The sequence below is a fragment of the Rhinopithecus bieti genome, unplaced genomic scaffold, assembly GCF_001698545.2.
Source record: "Rhinopithecus bieti isolate Rb0 unplaced genomic scaffold, ASM169854v2 scaffold_23869, whole genome shotgun sequence".
NCBI lineage: Eukaryota > Metazoa > Chordata > Mammalia > Primates > Cercopithecidae > Rhinopithecus > Rhinopithecus bieti.
In genome coordinates this window covers 513,086-535,308 of record NW_016810959.1, presented here as the reverse complement: position 1 = coordinate 535,308, position 22,223 = coordinate 513,086, and the positions used below count along the sequence as shown (strand labels likewise).

At 39.8% G+C, this 22,223-nt stretch overlaps 1 protein-coding gene across 2 annotated transcripts in view; it reads right to left on the bottom strand.

The window, feature by feature from the left end:
* WAPL (WAPL cohesin release factor) overlaps positions 1 to 22,223 on the bottom strand; it is an 86,546-nt gene that overhangs the window by 27,873 nt on the left and 36,450 nt on the right. For both annotated transcript variants that reach the window (XM_017893274.1, XM_017893273.1), the window contains 6 exons: positions 15,832 to 15,846; positions 8,889 to 8,984; positions 7,624 to 7,776; positions 7,221 to 7,357; positions 6,023 to 6,134; positions 1,781 to 2,008 (listed from right to left, as the gene is read on the bottom strand). In XM_017893274.1, the coding sequence (XP_017748763.1) occupies positions 1,781 to 2,008; positions 6,023 to 6,134; positions 7,221 to 7,357; positions 7,624 to 7,776; positions 8,889 to 8,984; positions 15,832 to 15,846 (741 nt within the window). The remainder of the gene's footprint in view (positions 1 to 1,780; positions 2,009 to 6,022; positions 6,135 to 7,220; positions 7,358 to 7,623; positions 7,777 to 8,888; positions 8,985 to 15,831; positions 15,847 to 22,223) is intronic.

The window sequence follows — 22,223 nt, the reverse complement described above, 5'->3', positions numbered from 1 at the left end:
TATAGGCATGAGACACACCGCCCAGCCTGGCTTCTGATTAATTAACATCTGTTTGGGAAAGCCTCTAAAATTTCCAGTTTACCCATTGTTCCTTGTGTAAAATCAGGTACTTACTGTATATCCTACCCTTACGTCAAACAACCCTGGTGTACTTCAACAGCCCTATACATCCATTCTGAATTACGCTTTCCATATAGCATATAAACCATGGATGTGGGGTGTAATGGCATGGGAATCCCGAGATACAGATATGGCTTTTGTTCGTAAGTCTCTATTAAATGTTTCTTTCTAAAACACTGGATTTGTCAGACTCTTCAGCCTCTCAGCTTCCTTGGACTTTGGGGGTACGTTTGCACAGACTCGTCCATTGTGAACCAGTAGACAATAACCAATGTTTATATAGTTTTGATGCTGGAAATGTCTGAAAACCAGGTTACTTTATAATAAACATTCTTTTTGTTTGTTTTCAAAATCACAGGCCAATTATCTTCTACTGGCCTAGAAACCATTGGAACATTATTGATTCTACAAGTAAAAAGTCAGAAGAAAGCAGAACTGAACTAAAGCAAAAATGGAATAGCCATCTCACACATGGGGCATCGTGATGAGCATTAAGAGCAGCTACTGGCCATGACTAAATTATAAGGCACACCACCTCAGGGGAGGCGAGGTGCCTAGGAATCTTCCTTGTCGTGTCTTCAGGGTTCTTCAAGTCCCATGAAGCAGTTAGACACCCTGAGGTACTCTGGAATAAATAGATGCTTGCCCATTGAAAATGGCAGTTATGGCAGGGGTGGTGGCTCACGCCTGTAATCCTAACACTTTGAGAGGCTGAGGGGAGATCGCTTGAGCCCAGGAGTTCAAAACCACCCTGGGCAACATGGAGAAAACCCCGCCTCTACTAAAAATACAAAAGTTAGCCAGATATGGTGGTATACACCTGTAGTCCCAGCTACTTGGCGCGCTGAGGTGGGAGGATCACTTTAGCCTAGGGGTTTGAGGCTGCAATGAGCTATGACTGTACCACTGCACTCCAGCCTGGGAAACAGAGCAAGACCCTGTCTCAAAAAATAATTATTACTATTATTATAAAATAAAAAAAAAGAAAATGGCAGATGTAAATCCTCTGAACCTTTTATTCCTGAAATCCATGGAGAATAAGAATTCAAATTCCTAATAGCCTAAATGTAGTTTCTACCCTTTTTGTTGAGACGATCTCACTCCGCCACCCAGGATGGAGTGCAGGGGCGGGTACAACCTCAGCTCGCTGTACCCTAAAACTCCCTTGGCTGAGGATATTCCCCCAACCTAAGCCTCCTGAGTAGCTGGGACTACAGGTGCACACCACCATATCTGGCTAACTTTTTTGTATTTTCTGTAGAGCTGGGGTTTCCCTGTGTCACCCAAGCTGGACCCAAACTCCCAGGTTCAAGCAATCCACGTGCTTAGGCCTCTCAAAATGCTGGTTATTACAGGCATGAGCCACTGTGCCCGGCCCATTTTTTCCTTAAAAAATAAAAAATAAAGAGAAAAGGATTAGAAAAAATGCAACAGAAAATGTAACTATTTACTGGGCAACAAGCCTAAATACAGATAAACTAGTTTAGGAAGTTCAGGCAAGGAAGGAAAATATGCTCAGATCTAAACCTAAGAAATTTGCCAAACTGTAATACCAAGGTAAGAGTTAAAATAATTTGCCCACAGTCACAGAGCTACTGCAACTAATCAAAGACTTTATGAAAGTAATTCTCATCTTAAAAGGAAGGAAGAAGGAACCCACCGTTATATTTTCTAGATCAAGATGCTTGTTGTGTACAGTTTCACAGAGCCTTCGGATTTTTTCTTTAATTTTGTTCATATCTTTTTCATTCAGTAGCTTGGCTGACGAAGCATCTTGTTCCAGTTCCAAAAGTCGAATCATTAGATCTAAGCTAGCTCTATCAAGATCCATGTTCAAACGATCTCTACTCAGTATATACATGAGGGCAGCTGTACAGAGGGACAGATTCTTCAACAGGCCAAAAAAAGGAAAAGAAAAAAAAAGTTCATGTAAGCAACTCCTGACATCTCAGGAAATAAGATGGTTAATGACTTTTGTTTACAAGTTAGAACGCTTAAAACTTATATTACTAACCATATTGGAAACTTCAAAATGTTATTCAGTGGTCCCTCTAAAATATTTTTTTTTTTTTTTTTTTTTTTGAGATGGAGTCTCGCTCTGTTGCCCAGGTTGGAGTGCAGTGGTGCAATCTTGGCTCACTGCAGCCTCCACCTTCTGAGTTCACGTCATTCTCTTGCCTCAGCCTCCTGAGTAGCTGGGACTACAGGCGTGCACCACCATGCCCAGCTTATTTTTTGAATTTTTTTTTAGTAGAGACGGGGTTTCACCGTGTTAGCCAGGATGGTCTTGATCTCCTGACCTCGTGATCCGCCCAGCTCGGCCTCCCAAAGTGTCGGAATTACAGGTGTGAGCCACCACACCTGGCCCCCCTCTAAAAATATTCTGAAGAAACATGTTTAAAAAATTAAACGCTGTTGCTTAAAATTTTCCTTTCAATGGATCCTCCATACATGAATGCCTGATAGCTATAAGAATATAAGCTGAGTTACATATTTATTTGGCTATTCTGTGCTACATGAAGAGTTTATAGAACATTTTTACAGATATGTGTGTGTGAGTATATATATATATATATAAATTCTATTATGACATACCTCATTTTTTTTCTTTTTGAGACAAGGTTTCACTTTGTCATCCAGACTAGACTGCAGTGGCACCATATCAGCTCACTGAAGCCTTGTCTGTCTGGACTCAAGCAATCCTCCCCACTTCAGCCTCCCAAGTACCTGGGACAATCGGCAGATGCCACCATGCCCAGCTGACTTTTTTCTATTTTTTTGTAGATGGGGTTTCACCATGTTGCTGAGGCTGGTCCTGAACACCTGAGGTCAAGTGATACACCCACTTTGGCCTCTCAAAGTGGTAAGATTACAGGCGTGACCCACCACGCCCAGCCTATTCTTTATGACATAGTAGTCATATTTCAGTTTAAAATCAATAATTTAAATAATAATTTTAAATCTATATCAAACCCTTAACACATTTTTTCCCCTGGAAAACACAGCTGTGTTTACATCTGTATATAAACCCAGGATGCTGAAATACACGTATTTGGATTTCTTTAAAATAAAACAATCGCTAGGCGTGGTGGCTCACACCTGTAATCCCAGCACTTTGGGAGGCTGAGGCGGGCAGATCACCTGAGGTAAGGTGATCGAGATCAACCTGGTAACATGGTGAAACCTCGTCTCTATTAAAAATACAAAAATTAGGCTGGGCGCAGTGGCTCACGTCTGTTAATCCCAGCACTTTGGGAGGCTGGGGCAGGCAGATCACCTAAGGTCGGGAGTTCAAGACCAGCCTGGCCAACATGATGAAACCCCGTCTCTACTAAAAATACAAAAAAATTAGCTGGGCATGGTGACGCTCGTCTGTAATCCCAGCTACTCGGGAGGCTGAGGCAGGACAATCACTTGAACCCGGGAGGTGGAGGCTGCAGTGAGCTGAGATCGTGTCACTGCACTCCAGCCTGGGTGACAGAGTGAGACTCTGTCTCAAAATAAATAAAATAAAATAAATAAATAAAATAAAAAATAAAATAAAACAAAACAAAATAAAATACAAAAACTAGCCTGGCATAGTGGCAGAAGCCTGTAGTGCCAGTTACTTGAGAGGGTGAGTTGGGAGGATCGCTTAAAAAAATAAAATAAACCAATCAAGTCTGGTTGAACCAAATAATTTTTTAAATCATTAACAAAATGTCTCAAAATCACTCAGATCAGGTAGTTAAATCAGCACACTCTACTTTTTTTTTTTTTTTGAGAGGGAGTCTTGCTCTGTCGCCCAGGCTGGAGTGCAGTGGCATGATCTCGGCTCACTGCAACCTCCACCTCCTGGGTTCCAGCAGTTCTTGTGCCTCGGCCTCCTGAGTAGCTGGGATTACAGGCACGCACCATCACGCCCGGGTAATTTTTTGTATTTAATAGAGATGGGGTTTCACCATGTTGCCCAGGCTGGTCTCAAACTCCTGAGCTCAGGCAATCTGCCCATCTCAGCCTCCCAAGGTGCTTGGATTATAGGCGTGAGCCACCGCACCTGGCCAGGACACTCTACTAACACAAGCTAAAAATACTGAAGGTGAAATATTCTAGATAAATGTGAATACAAAAAAAAGGTCTTACATGTGGGATATCCCAACACTTGAGATATTCTGTACTTACACTTATTTCAATATACAGAAAATGCAACTATCTAAAGATTTAAACTTTGAGCCCCCGGAAGCAGAGAAGCATCAGACCAGGTGTCTGATTAAATGTTTATACAGCAAATTATTTTTGGAAAATAGGATGCCATAGTAAAGGCCATTGGGGATCCACTGCCCTTAAAATCACACACAATAATGTCTAAGTTCACTGTTAACTGCATAATAAAGCAAATTCTATTTTTTGTTTGTTTTTAAGAGATGAGGTTTCACTAGGTTTCCCAAAATGGATCTGAACTCCTGGGCTCAAGAGATCCTCCCACCTTAGTCTCCAGAGTAGCTGGGACTTATAAATGCACACCACCTTGCCTAGCGACAAACTAACTTCTTTTAAGACAGAATTTTGCTCTGTCTCCCAGGCTGGAGTGCAGTGGTACGACCTTGGATCTCTGCAACCTCCATGTCCCAGGTTCAAGCGATTCTCCTGCCTCAGCCTCCCGAGCAGCTGGGACTACAGGTGCATGCCACCACGCCTGGCTAATTTTTATATTTTTAGTAGAGTCGGGGTTTCATCATGTTGGCCAGGCTGGTCTCAAGCTCCTGACCTCAAGTGATCCACCTGCCTCAGCCTCCCAAAGTGCTGAGATTACAGGTGTGAGTCACCATGCCCGGCTAACGAACTAACTTCTTAGTTCTCACTTTTTCTCCATTATTATTTTGTATCTGCTACAACTGAGTAAAGGAGTTATGCTCACTCAGGGTTAAGTGCATTACTTTAGGTTTCCTAAGATGCAGGTTTTTGGGGGTTTTTTTTGAGAGGGAGTCTTGCTCTGTCGCCCAGACTGGAGTGCAGTGGTGCAATCTCGGTTCACTGCAACCTCCACCTCCCAGGTTCAAGCAATTATCCTGCCTCAACCTCCCAAGTAGCTGGGATTACAGGTGCCCACCACCATGTCCAGCTAATTTTTTATATTTTTAGTAGAGTTGGGGTTTTGCCATGTTGGCCAGGCTGATCTCAAACTCGTAACCTGAGGTGATCCGCCCACTCTGGCCTCCCAAAGTGCTGGGATTACAGGCATGAGCCATTGCACCCAGCCCAGAAGATGCAGTATTAAATTATTTATCACCTAACCTGTATTTAGAACATAATTTCTTTAACAAAAATACAGTAAGGCCATCTCAAAATACTACTAATGATAATAATTAGCAATGATGGTTACTGTCTTCTAATTTTAGAAAATGTTAAACCTAATAACTTTTGTTACTATGTTTATTATTAAGCAAAAGCATCAAAGGCAAGGAAAATGAAGAATTTATTCCTTATCACAATGAGGCCATGTGAGGCCATGTTCCAGATTCAACACTGGACAAAAATGTTTCTAAAAAATTAGGGCTGCATTTCTGAACCAGTTTTTTTCCATTCATTAGTATCAAATAATATTAAAAGATTCTTCTCAGTGCTTTCTGATTATAGAGAATATCATGCTTACAGAATTCAGTATCAATATACTACGTCAGCTAAGATAACAAAATACAATTTTAATAGTATAAAATGACAAGTTAAGAAAAAATGTTTTCATGAGAAAATAAGTATTAAGCAAAAACTTCTGGCCATAAGCACTACAAATTTAGCAAATAAAATGAACTCAATCTGTAATTAGGATATATTTACAGACTATTCAGTGAAGATATTTTTTGATAGCCAAATAGACTAGTACTTTTCAATATAAGGCTTCTCAATCTCGGAAACTTAAAAATACCTGATGGTGCTGGGAATCATCCAAGGTTTTAAAGACCATTGCTACCATCCCATGTGCTCTCAGGTGCATTCGAAAACTGGGCATGGCACATTTAGTAGCCAAGCTAATAACACTACAAGAAAATAGAGTAGGTTAGGGGGACTGGAAACAGCTAGTACATTAGTTTTTAGTTTGTGTAATACCAAAACCAGCAAATAGGAAGGGGTAAAAGGGTCAAAGCACTGCCCATATATGATCACAATATAAAACCATAGGCAAAACACACTATTAAAACATACTGATGCCTAGTGCATGATTAGGTACACTGTATTTTAAAAAATAACGTAACTGTCTTTAGTGCATTCCTTACATTACTACTACCATTAAAAGCTTAAAATCTGAACTGCCTTTCATAATACTTCTGATAAAATTATATTTGATTGGATATACTACAAATGACTGAAAATTCAATCAAAATTATAGTATTCAATCAATCCATTAGGAAATACAAAAGATCATCTTTTTATTTTGAGCATTTGGGTGCAAATGTAAGCACTCAGATCACAATATGCTTAAATAAATCTAATTTATTACTTGAACATCAGAGGTAAAAGAACTTAAAATATCTTTTAAAAGTTATTTACTTTATTTCTTTCTGCTATTTCTTTCTTTCTTTTTTTGGAGACAGGGCCTCACCTCACTCTATCATCCAGGCTGGAGTGCAGTGGCATGATCACAGGCTCAAGCCACCCTGCCACCTCAGCCTCCCAAGTAGCTGGAACTATAGGCATATGCCACCATGACTCGTTAATTTTTTATTTTTTGTAGACATGGGGTCTCACTATGTTGTCCAAGATGGTCTCGAACTCTTGGACACACACGATCCTCCCAACTTGGCTTCCCAAAATGCTGGGATTACAGGTATGAGCCACCATACAGGGCAAAAAGATGCTTTAGCATAATGCTTTTTTTTTTTTTTTTTAAGCACTTGAAAACTGAAGCCTATGCTATGCTAAAAAGGCTCTCACCACCCAGCTTTCCCTCTATCATGTAGAATCAAATTCTTTCTAAAGAAATGGATAGCATTTTAACATATCACTGGCTATATATTCTCTCCATCATAACAAAATAAAAAATGTTTGGCTTTTTGGACAACATCTAGTTGAAAAAATTTAATACAGCATGCACATAATTATAAAATATAAAAATAAGATCTTACCTAAGGCAACGTGTGTTTAGAGGCTGAGTGCTCTTTAAGCCACTTAACAAGTACTCAATGTCATCAGTGAACTCTTGATTTTCACCAAATTCTACGACATCATTGAAGTGCTTCACGTGCTGAACAACAGTATATAACTGCCAAGAAAAAAAAAAGTTCACCCCTTTTTAACTAGGAACTAGCATATCTAAAACAATGGGCTCACTGTACTTTACATAAGTGCATAAAATAGTTCCTTAGATGGCAACAAAATATTTTAGAACAATGATGATGGTAGGACAAAAGAAGTTTGTGGTTCAAAACTGAGTATCAGTATACTGATACTTGCTGAAGATATTAAAAGGCTAAATGTTACATACAAAAATCTATCAACATGCAGTAAACACTGTATATGGCTGCTTACTTCTTTGTCTTCTCGTCTGCATTTCAGTGCAGTAACTATATCTTGGTAGGGCTGAGTAGGTATTGTCACAGTTTTAATCACTTTGGATGGTGGCGCAGGAGCCTTAAAAACTCCATCATCTTTTTGATTTGGTTCCTTTGAAGACAGCCTCACCTATTAATAAAGGTATTAAATTAGTTGTTCTAAATAAATATATAAAAATAGGAACATCTCATCTATCTGGCAAATTCAGCTTCCAAAAAAAGTAAATAAAGCTTTTCAAAAAGCGGGGAGCAGGGAGGCCTCTCAAAGGTCTTTAGAAATACTTTGAATTCCATGCACTAACAGGTAAGACATATGTATGTCTGCACACAGAAGAACTACTCAAGGATTCCTTCTGGTCTTTTTTAAACTTTTTATTTCACACAATTTGTCGTTTGTCTCTAGTACCATTAGAAAGACTAAAGAACCACAATTGCATGCAAAAATAGCTTTCATAAGCAGAAAAGGACAGGACAGAAAAACTAGACAGAGTCAAAAGAATTTTAATAGCACAAGAGTGTGAAGTAGTTTAGGGTAGAAACAAATAGCTATAACAGAAGCATGCTATATCACTACTAATATGCAAAATGATTTCTTTATACTGTCGAAAGGAGTCTAATCAGTTTAAGAAAACAGGGAACTGTACATTATACTTTAGAAAGACTTTACCCCCAAATTTCTTGTTGTTATAAAGAACTAATTTACTTGATAACTCCAGATGAGTGAAGCTTTACTGTTAACCTAGAAATCATGTATGATATTACCAGTCATTCTGGAGAAAGTAAGTTGCTAAGAATCTTTTTCCTAATGTTTTGGATTGAAAAGTATTACTGGAATACAGGAAGAGATTTGCCTCTGAAAAGCAAATTAAGCACTGAAAGCCACTTAGAAATACATACAGGATGTAATATACAATATAGCTCTTATACAAACATCAAATATGGACAATCTTGCTCTTAAACACTAAATACTATAAATTCCATGAAATGTGGGTCATGAGTAACAAGAGCCTTATTTTTTATGGCTTTCATTGTTTAACCTAGCAGCACTAGAATTTCTGCTATCTTACTGACAATCCTCAGTTTTCCAATGAATTAAACTGAAACTACTAAGTTTCAGTAAAGAAAGCCAAAATAAACCGTTAAATAGAAAAGTCAAAGATTTACAAATTATGAATTAAAAGAGTAATTGTTTAAATTACAGCTTATTAAAAAACACAAAATAAATAAGTACAGTTCACTTACTGTGACACTCTGAGGTTTTACTACTGGTGGCCCAGGCAGTTCTTCTGAATCGGGATGATTCCAATGTCTGGCATTATATACAGCTTTTGTGGGTGACTAGAGAAATGAGAGAAAGATCAACTGCTTCCATCCTTATAAAAGACTCTCAATAAACTAAAAATCATAAAGAATAATTTATATGCATAAACATGCCCTAGAAACAGCAGGATGGATACTATCTGGGAATAGTCCCACCATAGTTCCTATTCTCATGTCTATGGCAAATATAATCTCTGTAGTACTAGGTCACAAAATCAGTAACTATGCTCTGTGCAACTATGACTAACCAAGAAAAGATGGCACTTGAAAGTAAACGTAGGCCGGACGCAGCGGCTCATGCCTGTAATCCTAGCACTTTGGGAGGCCAAGGCGGCTCACTTGAGGTCAGGAGTTTGAGACGAGCCTGGCCAATATAGTGAAACCCCGTCTCTACTAAAAATTAAAAAAACTAGCTGGGCGTGGTGGCAGGCATCTGTAATCCCAGCTACTTGGGAGGCTGAGGCAGGAGAATCACCTGAACCCAGAGGCAGAGGTTGCAGTGAGCTGAGACTGAATCACTGCACTCCAGCCTGGGTGACAGAGTGAGATTCCGTCTCAAAAAAAAAAAAAAAAAAAATAGTAAACCTCTTGCTAGGCTTACTGACTAAGTAATCAACACATTTAACTCAACATGGGCTGGGCATGCCGGCTCATGCCTGTAATTCCAACACTTTGGGAGAGTGAGGCAGGAGGATCACTTGAGCCCAGGAGTTCAACACCAACCTGGGTGACAAAGCAAGACCCCATCTCAAAAAAATTTTAAAAATAGTAATGATGATAATAATAATAGTTCAACGTGTTCTGTACTAAAAGGTTATTCTTCCTACTACCAATTCATGCCTCACAACATTCCAACAATGAGAATCCAGCAGTTTATGACAGATAATGCACTCATTTAAAGCAAACCACTGCAGTCAGATGTGTGCCACCACTCAAGAGTTCTCAAATTTTATCAAGGTAAATATAATACATATACCACATATTCCAAGACACAGTGGGATCCAAGAAAGTACCATGTAAAAACATACATGATTTCTGCAGCAAAATGTCACACTAAGCAGGACAAGGATGTAAAGTCCCTCACATCAATTCAGGTTATTGTGCTGCCCCATCAATTTACTTAAACTTATAGGGGAGGATTTTCAGTTTTAACACTGAATTTCAGAATTGAGAATAAATGACAGTAAACCTACAAAATCAAATCAAGTAAAAGAACAAAACCCTCACTTTCAAGAGAAAACTGCATAATTACAACGACTGACAAGATAGAAAGGTAACACCTCATTCTATCCTCTACAAATGTGATGTTAAATTATGTTTTGAACTTCAAAGAAATGGTTTGGTCAAATTAGAGATTTTCTCTTATGAAACTAATCTTATTTTCAGTACAACACAAAAATAAGAAGACAAGTAGAAAACCATACTTCAAGACCGTCAAAAAATCTACATTAAAAAACTTATCTCCTCTTCCTAGCTGCAATGAAGCAACATAATTAGCATTAAGCATTAGTGTGTACTAATGGTAATACATATCATCTTTAATAAAGTAGAAAAACTGTCATTTGTATTGTGTATACAAACCCATCATTCTTATATGCCAGGTTTGCATAACATGATGACGCATTAGCAATCTGAAACAATTTATGCACTCATGCAATGACTTGATCTGGCTTCCTGAGACACAACACATAAAGTGGACTGAACATAAATTTTAAAACCTACCTCTCTATTCCTTCCATTCTTTTCAAAGACCAGCTATATAACTTGTGTGCTAGCTATGGATCCCTGATTTGAACTACCTTTAGTACCTCAAGCATACTCAGAGTCCAGCCTTTGGTAACAACAGCCTTTTGGCAAGAACGAGTGCCTCAAGGCTCAAGCATTTTACTTCTTTTTAAAAAGCACTGACTAGGCTAGGCACAGTGGCTCATGCTGGTAATTGCAGCATGCCTCTAGGCCGAGGCAGGAAAATCACTTGAAGCCAGGAGTTCAAGACCAGCCTGGGCAAGAAAGCAAGACCCTGTTCTTTACAAGAAATTAAAGAAATTAAAGAAACAAAAAGAGAAATTATTTTTTAAAAAGCATTGACTACAGGTAATAACCTAGTTACCTAGTTCCACAGCCAACAAAATACTAGGGCGGCTCAAAGTTCTAAATTAAAACACTGTAAGAGTCCCTGAAAGAATACGTGCTTCTGGCTGTGGTGGCTCACACCTATAATCCCAGCACTTTGGGAGGCCGAGGCGGGTGGATCACCTGAGGTCAGGAGTTTGAGACCAGTCTGGCCAACAGGATGAAACCCCGTCTCTACTAAAAATACAAAAATCAGCCGGGTATGGTGGTGAGCGCCTGTAGTCCCAGCTACTCAGGAGGCTGAGGCAGGAAAATCGGTTGACCCCAGAAGGCAGAGGTTGCAGTGAGCCAAGATTGCGCCACTGCACTCCAGCCTGGGCGACAAAGTGAGACTCTGTCTTTAAAAAAAAAAAAAAGAAAAGAAAAAAGTGCTTTGTAAGTATTAAATATTATCAATAATTGTTATGTGATGATGTGCTGCTCAGTTTAAATCTAACACATTCGTAAGAAAATAGAAATATATAGCCTAACTACCTAATAAGGAATATGATAAACAAATGGAATAACTGATGTGTCCATTCATCTCAAAAGTCCTTGAAACATAACAGCATACAGAATAACTGAATATTTATATTAAAAGGTCATATTAAAGGAACTATTGGTTATGCTGTTGAACAAGGCAATTCAGTAACACTATTAGTTTTAAAGCTTTTGATGTTTTACCATTTTAATACTAATAAGCAATCTAAAGGAAGTAGTCCCATCAGAACTTTTTCTTGACTTTTATTTCAAAGTCTTACAAGATTAATATAGAGTTTATTACAGGAGGAGGGATATTGAAGACACATCTTACTAACTAAAAATTAAAATAAGTAGTATCTGTGTATGGCTAACATACACACACAGCAGAGAGGGGAAGAAACAGGGAAAGACAGAAAAGGGAACACTGACTGAGCTCTTTACATCATTCCAAAACAGTACAATAATTCCACATGCTCCCAAGTGAATTGTATATGTAAAGCACACAATAGCGGTATGTCACATGCTAATTTCACTTAATGAAAGTGATTGTGTGTGTACAAAATATGTAAAAATATCATATAGCAATAAACTTTCCATGGAAAATCAAAAGTCACCCTTACCATTTAGCAACCTAGCTAAATGTTAACAGAGTCATTCTGATTGCACCACCAGGATTGTCTTTAATCTTCTTAATTTTATGCTTGTTTGAAAAGCAGATAAAGGGCCAGGCGCAAAGGCTCATGTCTGTAATCCCAGCATTTTGGGAGGCCAAAGCAGGTGGATCACCTGAGGTCAGTAGTTCGAGACCAGCCTGACCAACGTGGTGAAGCCCCATCTCTACTAAACACAAAAAATTAGCTGGGTGTGGTGGCAGGCACTGTAGTCCCAGCTACTTGGGAGGCTGAGGCAGGAGAATCGCTTGAACCCAGAAGGTGGAGGCTGCAGTGAGTCAGGATTGCTCCATTGCACTCCAGCCTGGCCAACAAAAAAGCAGATACAGGTCGGGCATAGTGGCTCACGCCTGTAATCCTAGCACTTTGGGAGGCCGAGGCAGACAGATCAGGAGTTTGAGGTCAGGAGTTTGAAACCAAGCAGGCCAACATGGTAAAACCCCGTCTCTACTAAAAATATTTTTTAAATTAGCCAGGTATGGTGGTAGGTGCCTGTAATCTCCACTACTCAGGAGGCTAAGGAAGGAGAATTGCTTGAACCTGGGAGGCAGAGGTTGCTGTGAACTGAGATTGTGCCATTGAACTCCACGCTGAGCAACAAGAGCGAAACTCTGTCTCAAAAAAAAAAGAAAAGAAAGCAAAGCAAAGCAGATACAGCATATAAACCCGATTCCTAAACTTTTTTCTGTGTTAAAAAATATACATATAGGCCGGGCGCGGTGGCTCAAGCCTGTAATCCCAGCACTTTGGGAGCCCGAGACGGGCGGATCATGAGGTCAGGAGATCGAGACCATCCTGGCTAACACGGTGAAACCCTGTCTCTACTAAAAATACAAAAAACTAGCCGGGCGAGGTGGCGGGCGCCTGTAGTCCCAGCTACTCCGGAGGCTGAGGCAGGAGAATGGCGTAAAACCCGGGAGGCGGAGCTTGCAGTGAGCTGAGACGTGTCACCTCCCCCCCACCCCGGGCAAAAAATAAAAACCCCCCTTAAAAAAAAAAAAAAAAAATATATATATATATATATATACACATACACATATACATATTGTGGCTAGGCATGGTGGCTCTCGCCTATAATCCCAGCAAGTTGGGAGGCCAAGGGAGACAGATGTCTTAAGCCCAGGAGTTTGAGACAGCCTGTGCAACACGATGAAACTCAGTCTCTACAAAAAAGACAAAAATTAGCTGGGCATGATGGCACGTGCCTGTGGTCCCAGCTACTCAAGAGGTTGAGGTGGGAGGATCACCTCCTGAGTCCAGGAAGTGGAGGCTGCAGTGAGCCAAGATCACACTACTGCACTCCAGCCTGGGTGACAGAGCGAGATCCTGTCTTCAAAAAAAAAAAGGCAGGGGGAGGTGGATTCTGTTTGCTAGGTAAATTAATGAGAAAAATACTTAGAACAAAATAAGCAAAAAGTTCATAATAATAACCTAACATTCTAAATATTCAGATTCATTTCATCATATTTCAATACTAGTAGTAATCTTAAATATATTATTCTTTTATATTCAGTGCTCCAAGGGCATAAGAAAGAAAAACCTCAAATGTGACATTCCATTAAAGCTAAGGAAAAAAATATTCCAGTGACAAACTAATGGGGCATTTCTCCATGAGAGATAATATAGCTTCTATAAAAACAATGGACAAAAATGGGTTTTTACAGTAACACCACAAAGGTTGCTGTTAACCGACTGGATTACTGAATCACAACTATAAATCAGAGGAAAAGGCCAGGTATGGTGGCTCGTGTCTGTAATCCCAGCACTTTGGGAGGCTGAGGTGGGCAGATCACTTGAGGTCCGGAGACCAGCCTGCCCAACATGGTGAAACTCCATCACTACTAAAAATACAAAAAAATTAGCTGGGTGTGGTGGCACTCGTCTGTAATCCCAGCTACTCCAGGAGGCTAAGGAAGGAGAATCACTTGAGTCTTGGGAGATGGAGGTTGCAGTGAGCCAAGACTGTACCACTGCATTCCAGTCTGGATGACAGAGTTACACTCCATTTCAAAAAAAAAAAGTGACAACATTACGTTATCCCCCACTCACTGGGGCTGTCTCATAAAAAGGAGGAAAAAAAGGAATGGGTTTTGTTTTGTTTTGTTTTTGACAAAGTTTCGCTCTTGTTGCCCAGGCTGGAATGCAATGATGCAACCTCGGCTCACTGCGACCTCCGCCTCGAGGGTTCAAGTGATTCTCCCGCCTCAGCCTCCCAAGTAGCTGGGATTACGAGCGCCCGCCACCACACCCGGCTAATTTTTGTATTTTTAGTAAAGATGGGGTTTCGCCATGTTGGCCAGGCTGGTCTGGAACTCCTGACCTCAGGTGATCCACCCGCCTCGGTCTCCCAAGTGCTGGGATTACTGGCGTGAGCCACCACGCTTGGCCAAAAAAAGGAATGTTTTTAAGCCATAAATACTTTATAAACAACAAGAGCAAATTTATTTATACGTTTCAAAAACTATGTGCTATATGAAGACAAAAATAGTAAGCTGATCAGAATTCACCCAGACTTACCCACCCAAGGACTCACCAGTAATTCAATCAATCAGCATGAAGTACAACTAAATGAACTCTGAAAAAGTACTGCAATGCATAACTGTGTGTGTATGTACGCACAGTACTTTACTGGCAATTCAAAAGGCGGAAGTAGAAAAAACAATTTGGATCTGGATTGTCAAAAATTTCTTTAAAGGATTTGTATAAAAGACAATTGGAATCAGAAGCAGGAAGAAGAAAAGTCTTAAAAAGAATCTTTCAGCTCTTTACAACTTCCTTTTAAGCATAGTCATACACAAAAAACGTAACACATGTTAAATATTCAGAGTACTGAATTATTTGAAGGAAGACTACAGAAACTCCTAAATTAAAACCAATAGTGTCTGTACTATCAAGAACTAGAAATTGTAATATTCAATATGAAACACTGTGTAGAAATCTAATCCACAGCTAATAGGTAGAAATAAAACTGCAAAGTCTTTCTTCTTTGCCTGAATCAATTGCGTACTACAGGTAGTAATGACTTTTAAAAGACAGCTGCCATTTTATGAAGAAATTGTCAATTCCTGTCTTCATGAAGAACGATGCACACCACTACTGTGAGTATAACTTCAAAGCATAATTGGTAGCCACGGTTTTATTAAAAGTAGGTAACTGTCACTTCAGAATATCACCAGGAAATAGCATAACTTGGTCGTAAGTTCTAAAAAGTTCGTGCAAAAAAACATAAAATGCAGTAGTTGGCATTTTGTGAGAACATAACTTAGCCTATAATTCAACAATTAAAAACTAAGACACTAGTATGAGAGCCATGACCACAATCAGCTAAAATAACAGTTCTCACAACTAAAAATACCATTAAATATTGTTGACAAGTTGTATTAGAAAGATGATTATCAAATTTAGAAATAAAAAAACAGAAGTTATAAATATCTTGAGACAACAACACCTGTGATTTGAGAATATCCATTCTCCCCTTCATTCTCCTTTAAGAACATTTAGCTAGACACATGCTCACATAGATTTCTCAACATCTTGATGCTTGCATGGGCATGTGACTAAGCTCATGTCAATGAAGTGTGAAGAGAAGTGAGGTACACCTTCTGGGGTCCTGGCTTCTAGGGATGGCTCACTGCCCTCCCTTCTAGTTCCTTCTATCTTAATCAACAGTCTAGGAAAGGTAGAACACCACCACACAAGGGAAGCCTGAGTCCCCTACACTGCAACAATTTGAAAATTGCCCAGAGATAAACAACCAGAGACTGGTAAGCCAGAGAAAAATAAGCTATCTATTAAAAACTAATTTGTGATTTCTTTTACAACATCTGAACCAAATCCTAAGAGCCACCTTTGAACAACAGTAAATTGAAATTAGAAACAAATATTAACAGGACATGCTGAAAATATAAAATTTTGCCAATACTGGATGTGGGTAAACTACGCACATACAACATCAAAAAGAAACATTGTAAAAGATATAAACAGTCAACATGTAAGGAGGAAGACAGAAACTAAAGAAAAAAATAAAATCTAAAACCAACTTTTTAGAATTATAAAAATATATACTGAGGAAGATCTATATGAACTGATAGAGTGATTTCCAAGAAATATTACTAAATTTTAAAGGAGAGACAGTGCAAAACAGCACATATAGATGCTACTTTTTATGTAAGAAAAAAAAAATTTTTTTTTTGAGATGGAGTTTTGCTCTTGTTGCCCAGGCTGGAGTACAATGGCGCGATCTTGGCTCGCTGCAAACTCCACCTCCCGGATTCATGCGATTCTCCTGCCTCAGCCTCCCAAGTAGCTGGGATTATAGGCAAGTACTACCACGCCCAGCTAATTTTGTATTTTCAGTAAAGACGGGGTTTCTCCTTGTTGGTCAGGCTGGTCTCAAACTCCTGACCTCAGGTATCTGCCCGCTTCCGCCTCCCAAAGTGCTGGGATTACAGGCATGAGGCACTGTGCCCAGCTGAAAAATTTTAGTCTGTTTATTTTTATAAAAAAGAAACACAGAAAAGAAAAAGCAGAAAACAATAAAATTGGTTCCCTACAAGGGTGGGTGACAGACTGGAACAGATCTCAGATGAAGTGACCTCATTAAACTTACCTTTTTATATAGTTTTGACTTTTATAATGCTGTACATATTTTAAAAAAAGAAAAAAAACGGTAAGAATGGAAATAGAAAACCCCAACACTTAAAGCAAACCAGAACAAAGAAACCTACTCATATTTCACATGGACAGCAAATACTGTGAAGAGAAGCCAGACAAACAACCCAAAGCACTGACCAACCAAGAGGCAGGCAGGCAGAAATAATCCCAAGTAATTTGTGAACATATTACTTGACTTTATACCCTCAATCTTTGGCAGGATGGAGTAGGTAAGTGCAGAATTGCCAAACAATTCCTGAAAATTTTTGTCAATTTACTTATTGTAGTGGAATGGGCAAAGCAATTCCGTACCTATTTAGATGTATTACAGGTTGAGTAAATGTGTTGCTGTTGTTCACTGTGATAAAGACATAAGGCCAGAAAGAACCCTGGGCTCTCACTGTGAAAAAGACAGAAGACAAGAAATAATCCTGTGAGGATGCGCTGATACTGAAGGTATCGGTGTGAATTCATAATTTCTAGATAACTTATGTGCATAGGCATGAATCCACATATATATGTGAAGGTATATTTATATGTGAATGTATGTGAATATATATAGATATATGTAATATATGTATATGTGCATGTTTCCTATGCCTGTTTGCTAAAAGGGCCAAGTAGCAAAGGACACACCTAGGGCCCATTATCATAATCTCTAATACCATTCTCCACTAAAGAGAATCATTACTCCTCAGAGAATGGACTTGATCCCAAGGCTACAGCTGACCAGGTACAAGATGAACCTGGAACACTGTATTACACCAGGAAGAAAGAAGTTTTCATTGAATGATGGGGACATGGCAGAGGAACCAAACAGCCAGCTTGATGAGGCTCTACTAGCCAAATTAGGACATATTTAGGCCCCGAATAATTAAGTACAGTAACAGATTATAAACCATTGGGGAAAAAGTAGGGACTCACTAAAGAAGTCAAATTCATAGGAATGAAGAGTAGAAAGGTGGCTGCCAGGGGCTGGCAGGTAGGGGAAATGGGATTTTGGTCAAAGGGTAGAAACTTCCCATTATAAAATGATTAGGTTCTGGAGATCTGACTTATAGCATGGTGACTACAGTTAATAATAATGTACTTTACAGAGTTGTGTACCACATAACAAGGTTTCGGTCAATTACAAACTGCATATATAACGGTCCCATAAGATTTTAATGGAGCTGAAAAATTCCTAATGCTTAGTGACATATTAGCACAATGCATTAGGTGAGTATTTGTGGTGATGCTTTCATCAACAAACCTACTGCGCTGCCAGTCCTGTAAGAGTATGGCACATACAGGCCAGGTGTGGTGCTCACACCTGTAATCCTAGCACTTCAGGAGGCCAAGGTGGGTGGATCACCTGAGGATGGGAGTTCGAGACCAGCCTGACCAACATGGAAAACCCCCGCCTCTACTAAAAATACAAAATTGGCCAGGCGTGGAGGTGCATGTCTGTAGTCCCAGCTACTCGGGAGGCTGAGGCAGGAGAATCGCTTGAACCTGGGAGGCAGAGGTTGTGGTGAGACGAGATCACACCATTGCACTCCAGCCCGGGCAACAAGAGCAAAAACTCCCATCTCATTAAAAAAAAAGTATAGCACAATTAGATACAGTAAGTAACACCTGACAATGAATGACTATTAACAATAACATAGGTACTGGTTTATGTATTTACTATACTTTTAACCATTTTAGAGTATTATCCGTCTACTTGTAAAACAAAAAAAAAGTTCACTGTAAAACCGCTTCAGACAGCTCCTTCAAGAGTTATTCCAGAAGGGTGGCATCATAGGAGATGACAGCTCCACGTATGTTAGTACCCCTTGAAGAACTTCCAGTGGGACAAGATGTGGAGGTGGAAAACTGTTAGAATGATGACCTTCACTCTGGATAGGCCTGGGCTAGTGTATCTTAGTTTTAAACAAAAAATGTGTTTTTGGTTTTTTTTTTTTTTGAGGCAGTCTCGCTCTGTTGTCCAGGCTGGAGTACAATGGCGTGATCTTGGCTCCCGCCACCATGCTTGGCTAATTGTATTTTTAGTAGAGATGGGGATTCACTATGTTGGCCAGACTGGTCTCAAACTCCTGACCTCAGGTGACCCACCTGCCTCAACCTCCCCCAAGTGCTGGGATTACAGGCGTGAGCCACCGCACCCAGGCAACAAAAAAACTTTTAGAGTAAAATTAAAAATAATTTTAAAAATAGAAAAAAGTTTACGGAATAAAGACATAAAGAATGAAAATATTTTTGTACAGTAGTACAGTGTGTTTGTTTTAAACTAAGTGTTACTAACAATAGCCAGAAAGTTTTAAACAAATTTAAACGTTCATAATGTTAAAAAGTTACAGTAAGCTGGCTGGCCACAGTGGCTCACATCTGTAATCCCAGCACTTTGGAAGGCCAAGTGGGTAGGATCGCTTGAGCCCAGGAGTTCAAGACCAGCCTGGCCATGGCGAAACGCCACCTCTACAAAAAATACAAACTCAGCAGGGTGTGGTGGTGTCCACCTGTAGTCCCAGCTACTAGGGAGGCTGAGGTGGGAGGGTCAATTGAGCCCAGGAGGTCAAGGCTGCAATGAACAGTGTTCACACCACTGCACTCCAACCTAGGTGATAGGAGATTGTCTCAAAACAAAAAGCAAAAAGAACAAAACAAGCCATTACAGTAAGCTAAGGTTAATTTATCACTGAAGAAACTATTATAACTTTAGTGCAGCATACATGTACAGTGTTTAAAAGGCTATAGTAGTGTCCTTAGCTTTCACATTTACTCACTGACTCCCCAAAGAAACTTGCAATCCTGCAAGCTCCATTCATGGTTAAGTGTCCTATATAGGTGTGCCATTTTTATATCTATTTTTACTATACCTTTTCTATGTTTAGATACACAAATACTTACCATTGTATTGCAATTGCCTACAATAGTCAGTACAGCAACATGTCAGGAGCAACAGGCTACACCATAAAGCCTAGGTGTGTGGTAAGCTCTCCCATCTAGCTTTGTCTAAGTACGTTCTGTTTGCACAATGAAATCGCCTAATGATGCATTTCTCAGAACGTATCCCTGTCATTAAGTAATGCGTGACTGTAGTACAAAATGGAAAAACAAATGAAATTCCAAAACATAAACACCCTAACACACACACAGGCATACGTGCGCACACGCCGCGCTCTCTCTCTCTCTCTCCCCTCCCCGTCCCTCCCATCTCCCCCCTACCCATCCTCCTAACCCCTACCTCAATCCTTCCCATCTTTAACTATCAAATGGATGTCAGTGCTTTCCAGCTCTTGATAACCCCTGGCTACATTTTCTCACTTCAAGCCTCATTTCCTGGGAAATAATAGTAAAATACTTTGAACTTTCAAACTTTAAAGGCATCTATACTAAAGAAAATACGATTAGGCAGGGCGCGGTACCTCACACCTATAATCCCATTACTTTGGGAGGCTGAGGGAGGCAGGTCACTTGAGATCAGGAGTTCAAGACCAACACGGTAAAACCCCATCTCTACTAAAAATACAAAAATTAGCCCTAGGACGTGATGGCATCCGCCTGTAGTCCCAGCAACTCAGGAGGCTGAGGCAGTTGCATCACCTGAACCCAAGAAGCTGTGAGCCAAGATTGCACCACTGCACTCCAGCCTAGGCAACAGAGCAAGACTCTGCATCCAAAGAAGAAAAAAAAAAAAAGATTAACTGTACTTTCATTCCTTATTAAAATCCTTCCAGAATAAAGTATTAAAGGAAAAAAAGCACAAGAATTGGATCACAGAGAGAAAATAATCTACATTTTCCTAAGCCTTTTTAACTTTTGTCTTTTTTTTTTTTTTTTTTGAGACGGAGTATCGCTCTGCCACCCAGGCTAGAGTGCAGTGGTACGATCTCGGCTCACTGCCAGCTCCACCTCCCGGGTTCACGCCATTCTTCTGCCTCAGCCTCCCAAGTAGCTGGGATTACAGGCGCCCACCACCATGCCCGGCTAATATTTTGTATTTTTTTTTTAGTAGAGATGGAGTTTCACCGTGTTAGCCAGGATGGTCTCATCTCCTGACCTCATGATCCGCCAACCTCGGCCTGCTGGGATTAAAGGCGTGAGCCACTACACCCAGCCTACTTACACAGATCAATGATTTTAATTATCTGGTTTATTATTTAAGTTAAATACTACCTATATAAAAGGAAGAAATAATGCTTCTGGTTTGGAACAAACACACTAAGGAAATACTAAGACTGCTCAAAATTCCAGCAGGAAAAAACAATTCTGCCTTTTAAGATACTCTTCTTATTCCTTTTTGTATCCCTAGCACAGTGAAAGTCATGTAGTAAACACTAAATAAAAACAATGATGAAAAAAAAGCCAACTAAAACCGACTCCCTCTCTTCCATACCCAGGCCCAGCCAGAACCTGCTCAGCTTCAACAACTCTTTGGATCACCCACTCTGGAGCTGTAAATGAATAGCAGCTGCTATTAACTTCCACACTTCTGCCAGTTGCCCTCATCACCAATCCAATTGCTACAGTCACTCTTTTTTTCAGGCTTCATATCAATTAATACAGGTTTCTAGTACTTGAGAATATAGTGGATCTCACAATACCACATGATGACTGGATCTCAAGATGGTCAGTGAGTTCCTATACACAGAACAAAGGTAACACTGGGTAAAACTGTTCTGACAGAAAAATATGCTATTTCATGAGAGTGGGTTCTAACTGCTAAAGGAAGATACTGTGTGGAAGGAACATTTGTTCTTGGGTGAGATGTGGGAGTACTTGTCCTTTAAAGTCTCTTCAATTGTAAGATTTTTCTACTTAAGTTGACAACCTGTATAAACTCATTTTATAAAACAAAAAATGAAGTTTATCAAAGTATACAGCTATATCCAACTTTAAAACTGCAGGTTTATGTAATTGTAACATTCTAAAACAACTAAATATGTAACCATGATTTATACTGATAAATTTTAATTGCCCAGAAGCCCACTATCCAGTGTCATATTGAAGGACAGATGGGAAGAAAAAATTAAGTCCAGAATGTTCCTTAAAGAGTTAGACAAAAGATAGTGCCAGAAGGGCCTAGCTTTAAACCACAGGGGAATGATGAAAGTAAAGGTACAGGCTGGGCGTGATGGCTTATGCCTGTAATCCCAACACTTTGGGAGGCCGAGACCAGCAGATGGCCACACTCAGAAGCCCGAGACTAGCCTGGGAAAAATGGTGAAATCCCATCTCTACAAAAAATACAAAAAAGTTAGCTGGACACAGTGGCGTGCGCCTGTAGTCCCAGTTACCCAAGAGGCTGAAGCAGGAGGATCACTTGAGCCCAGGAAGTCGAGGCTACAGTGAT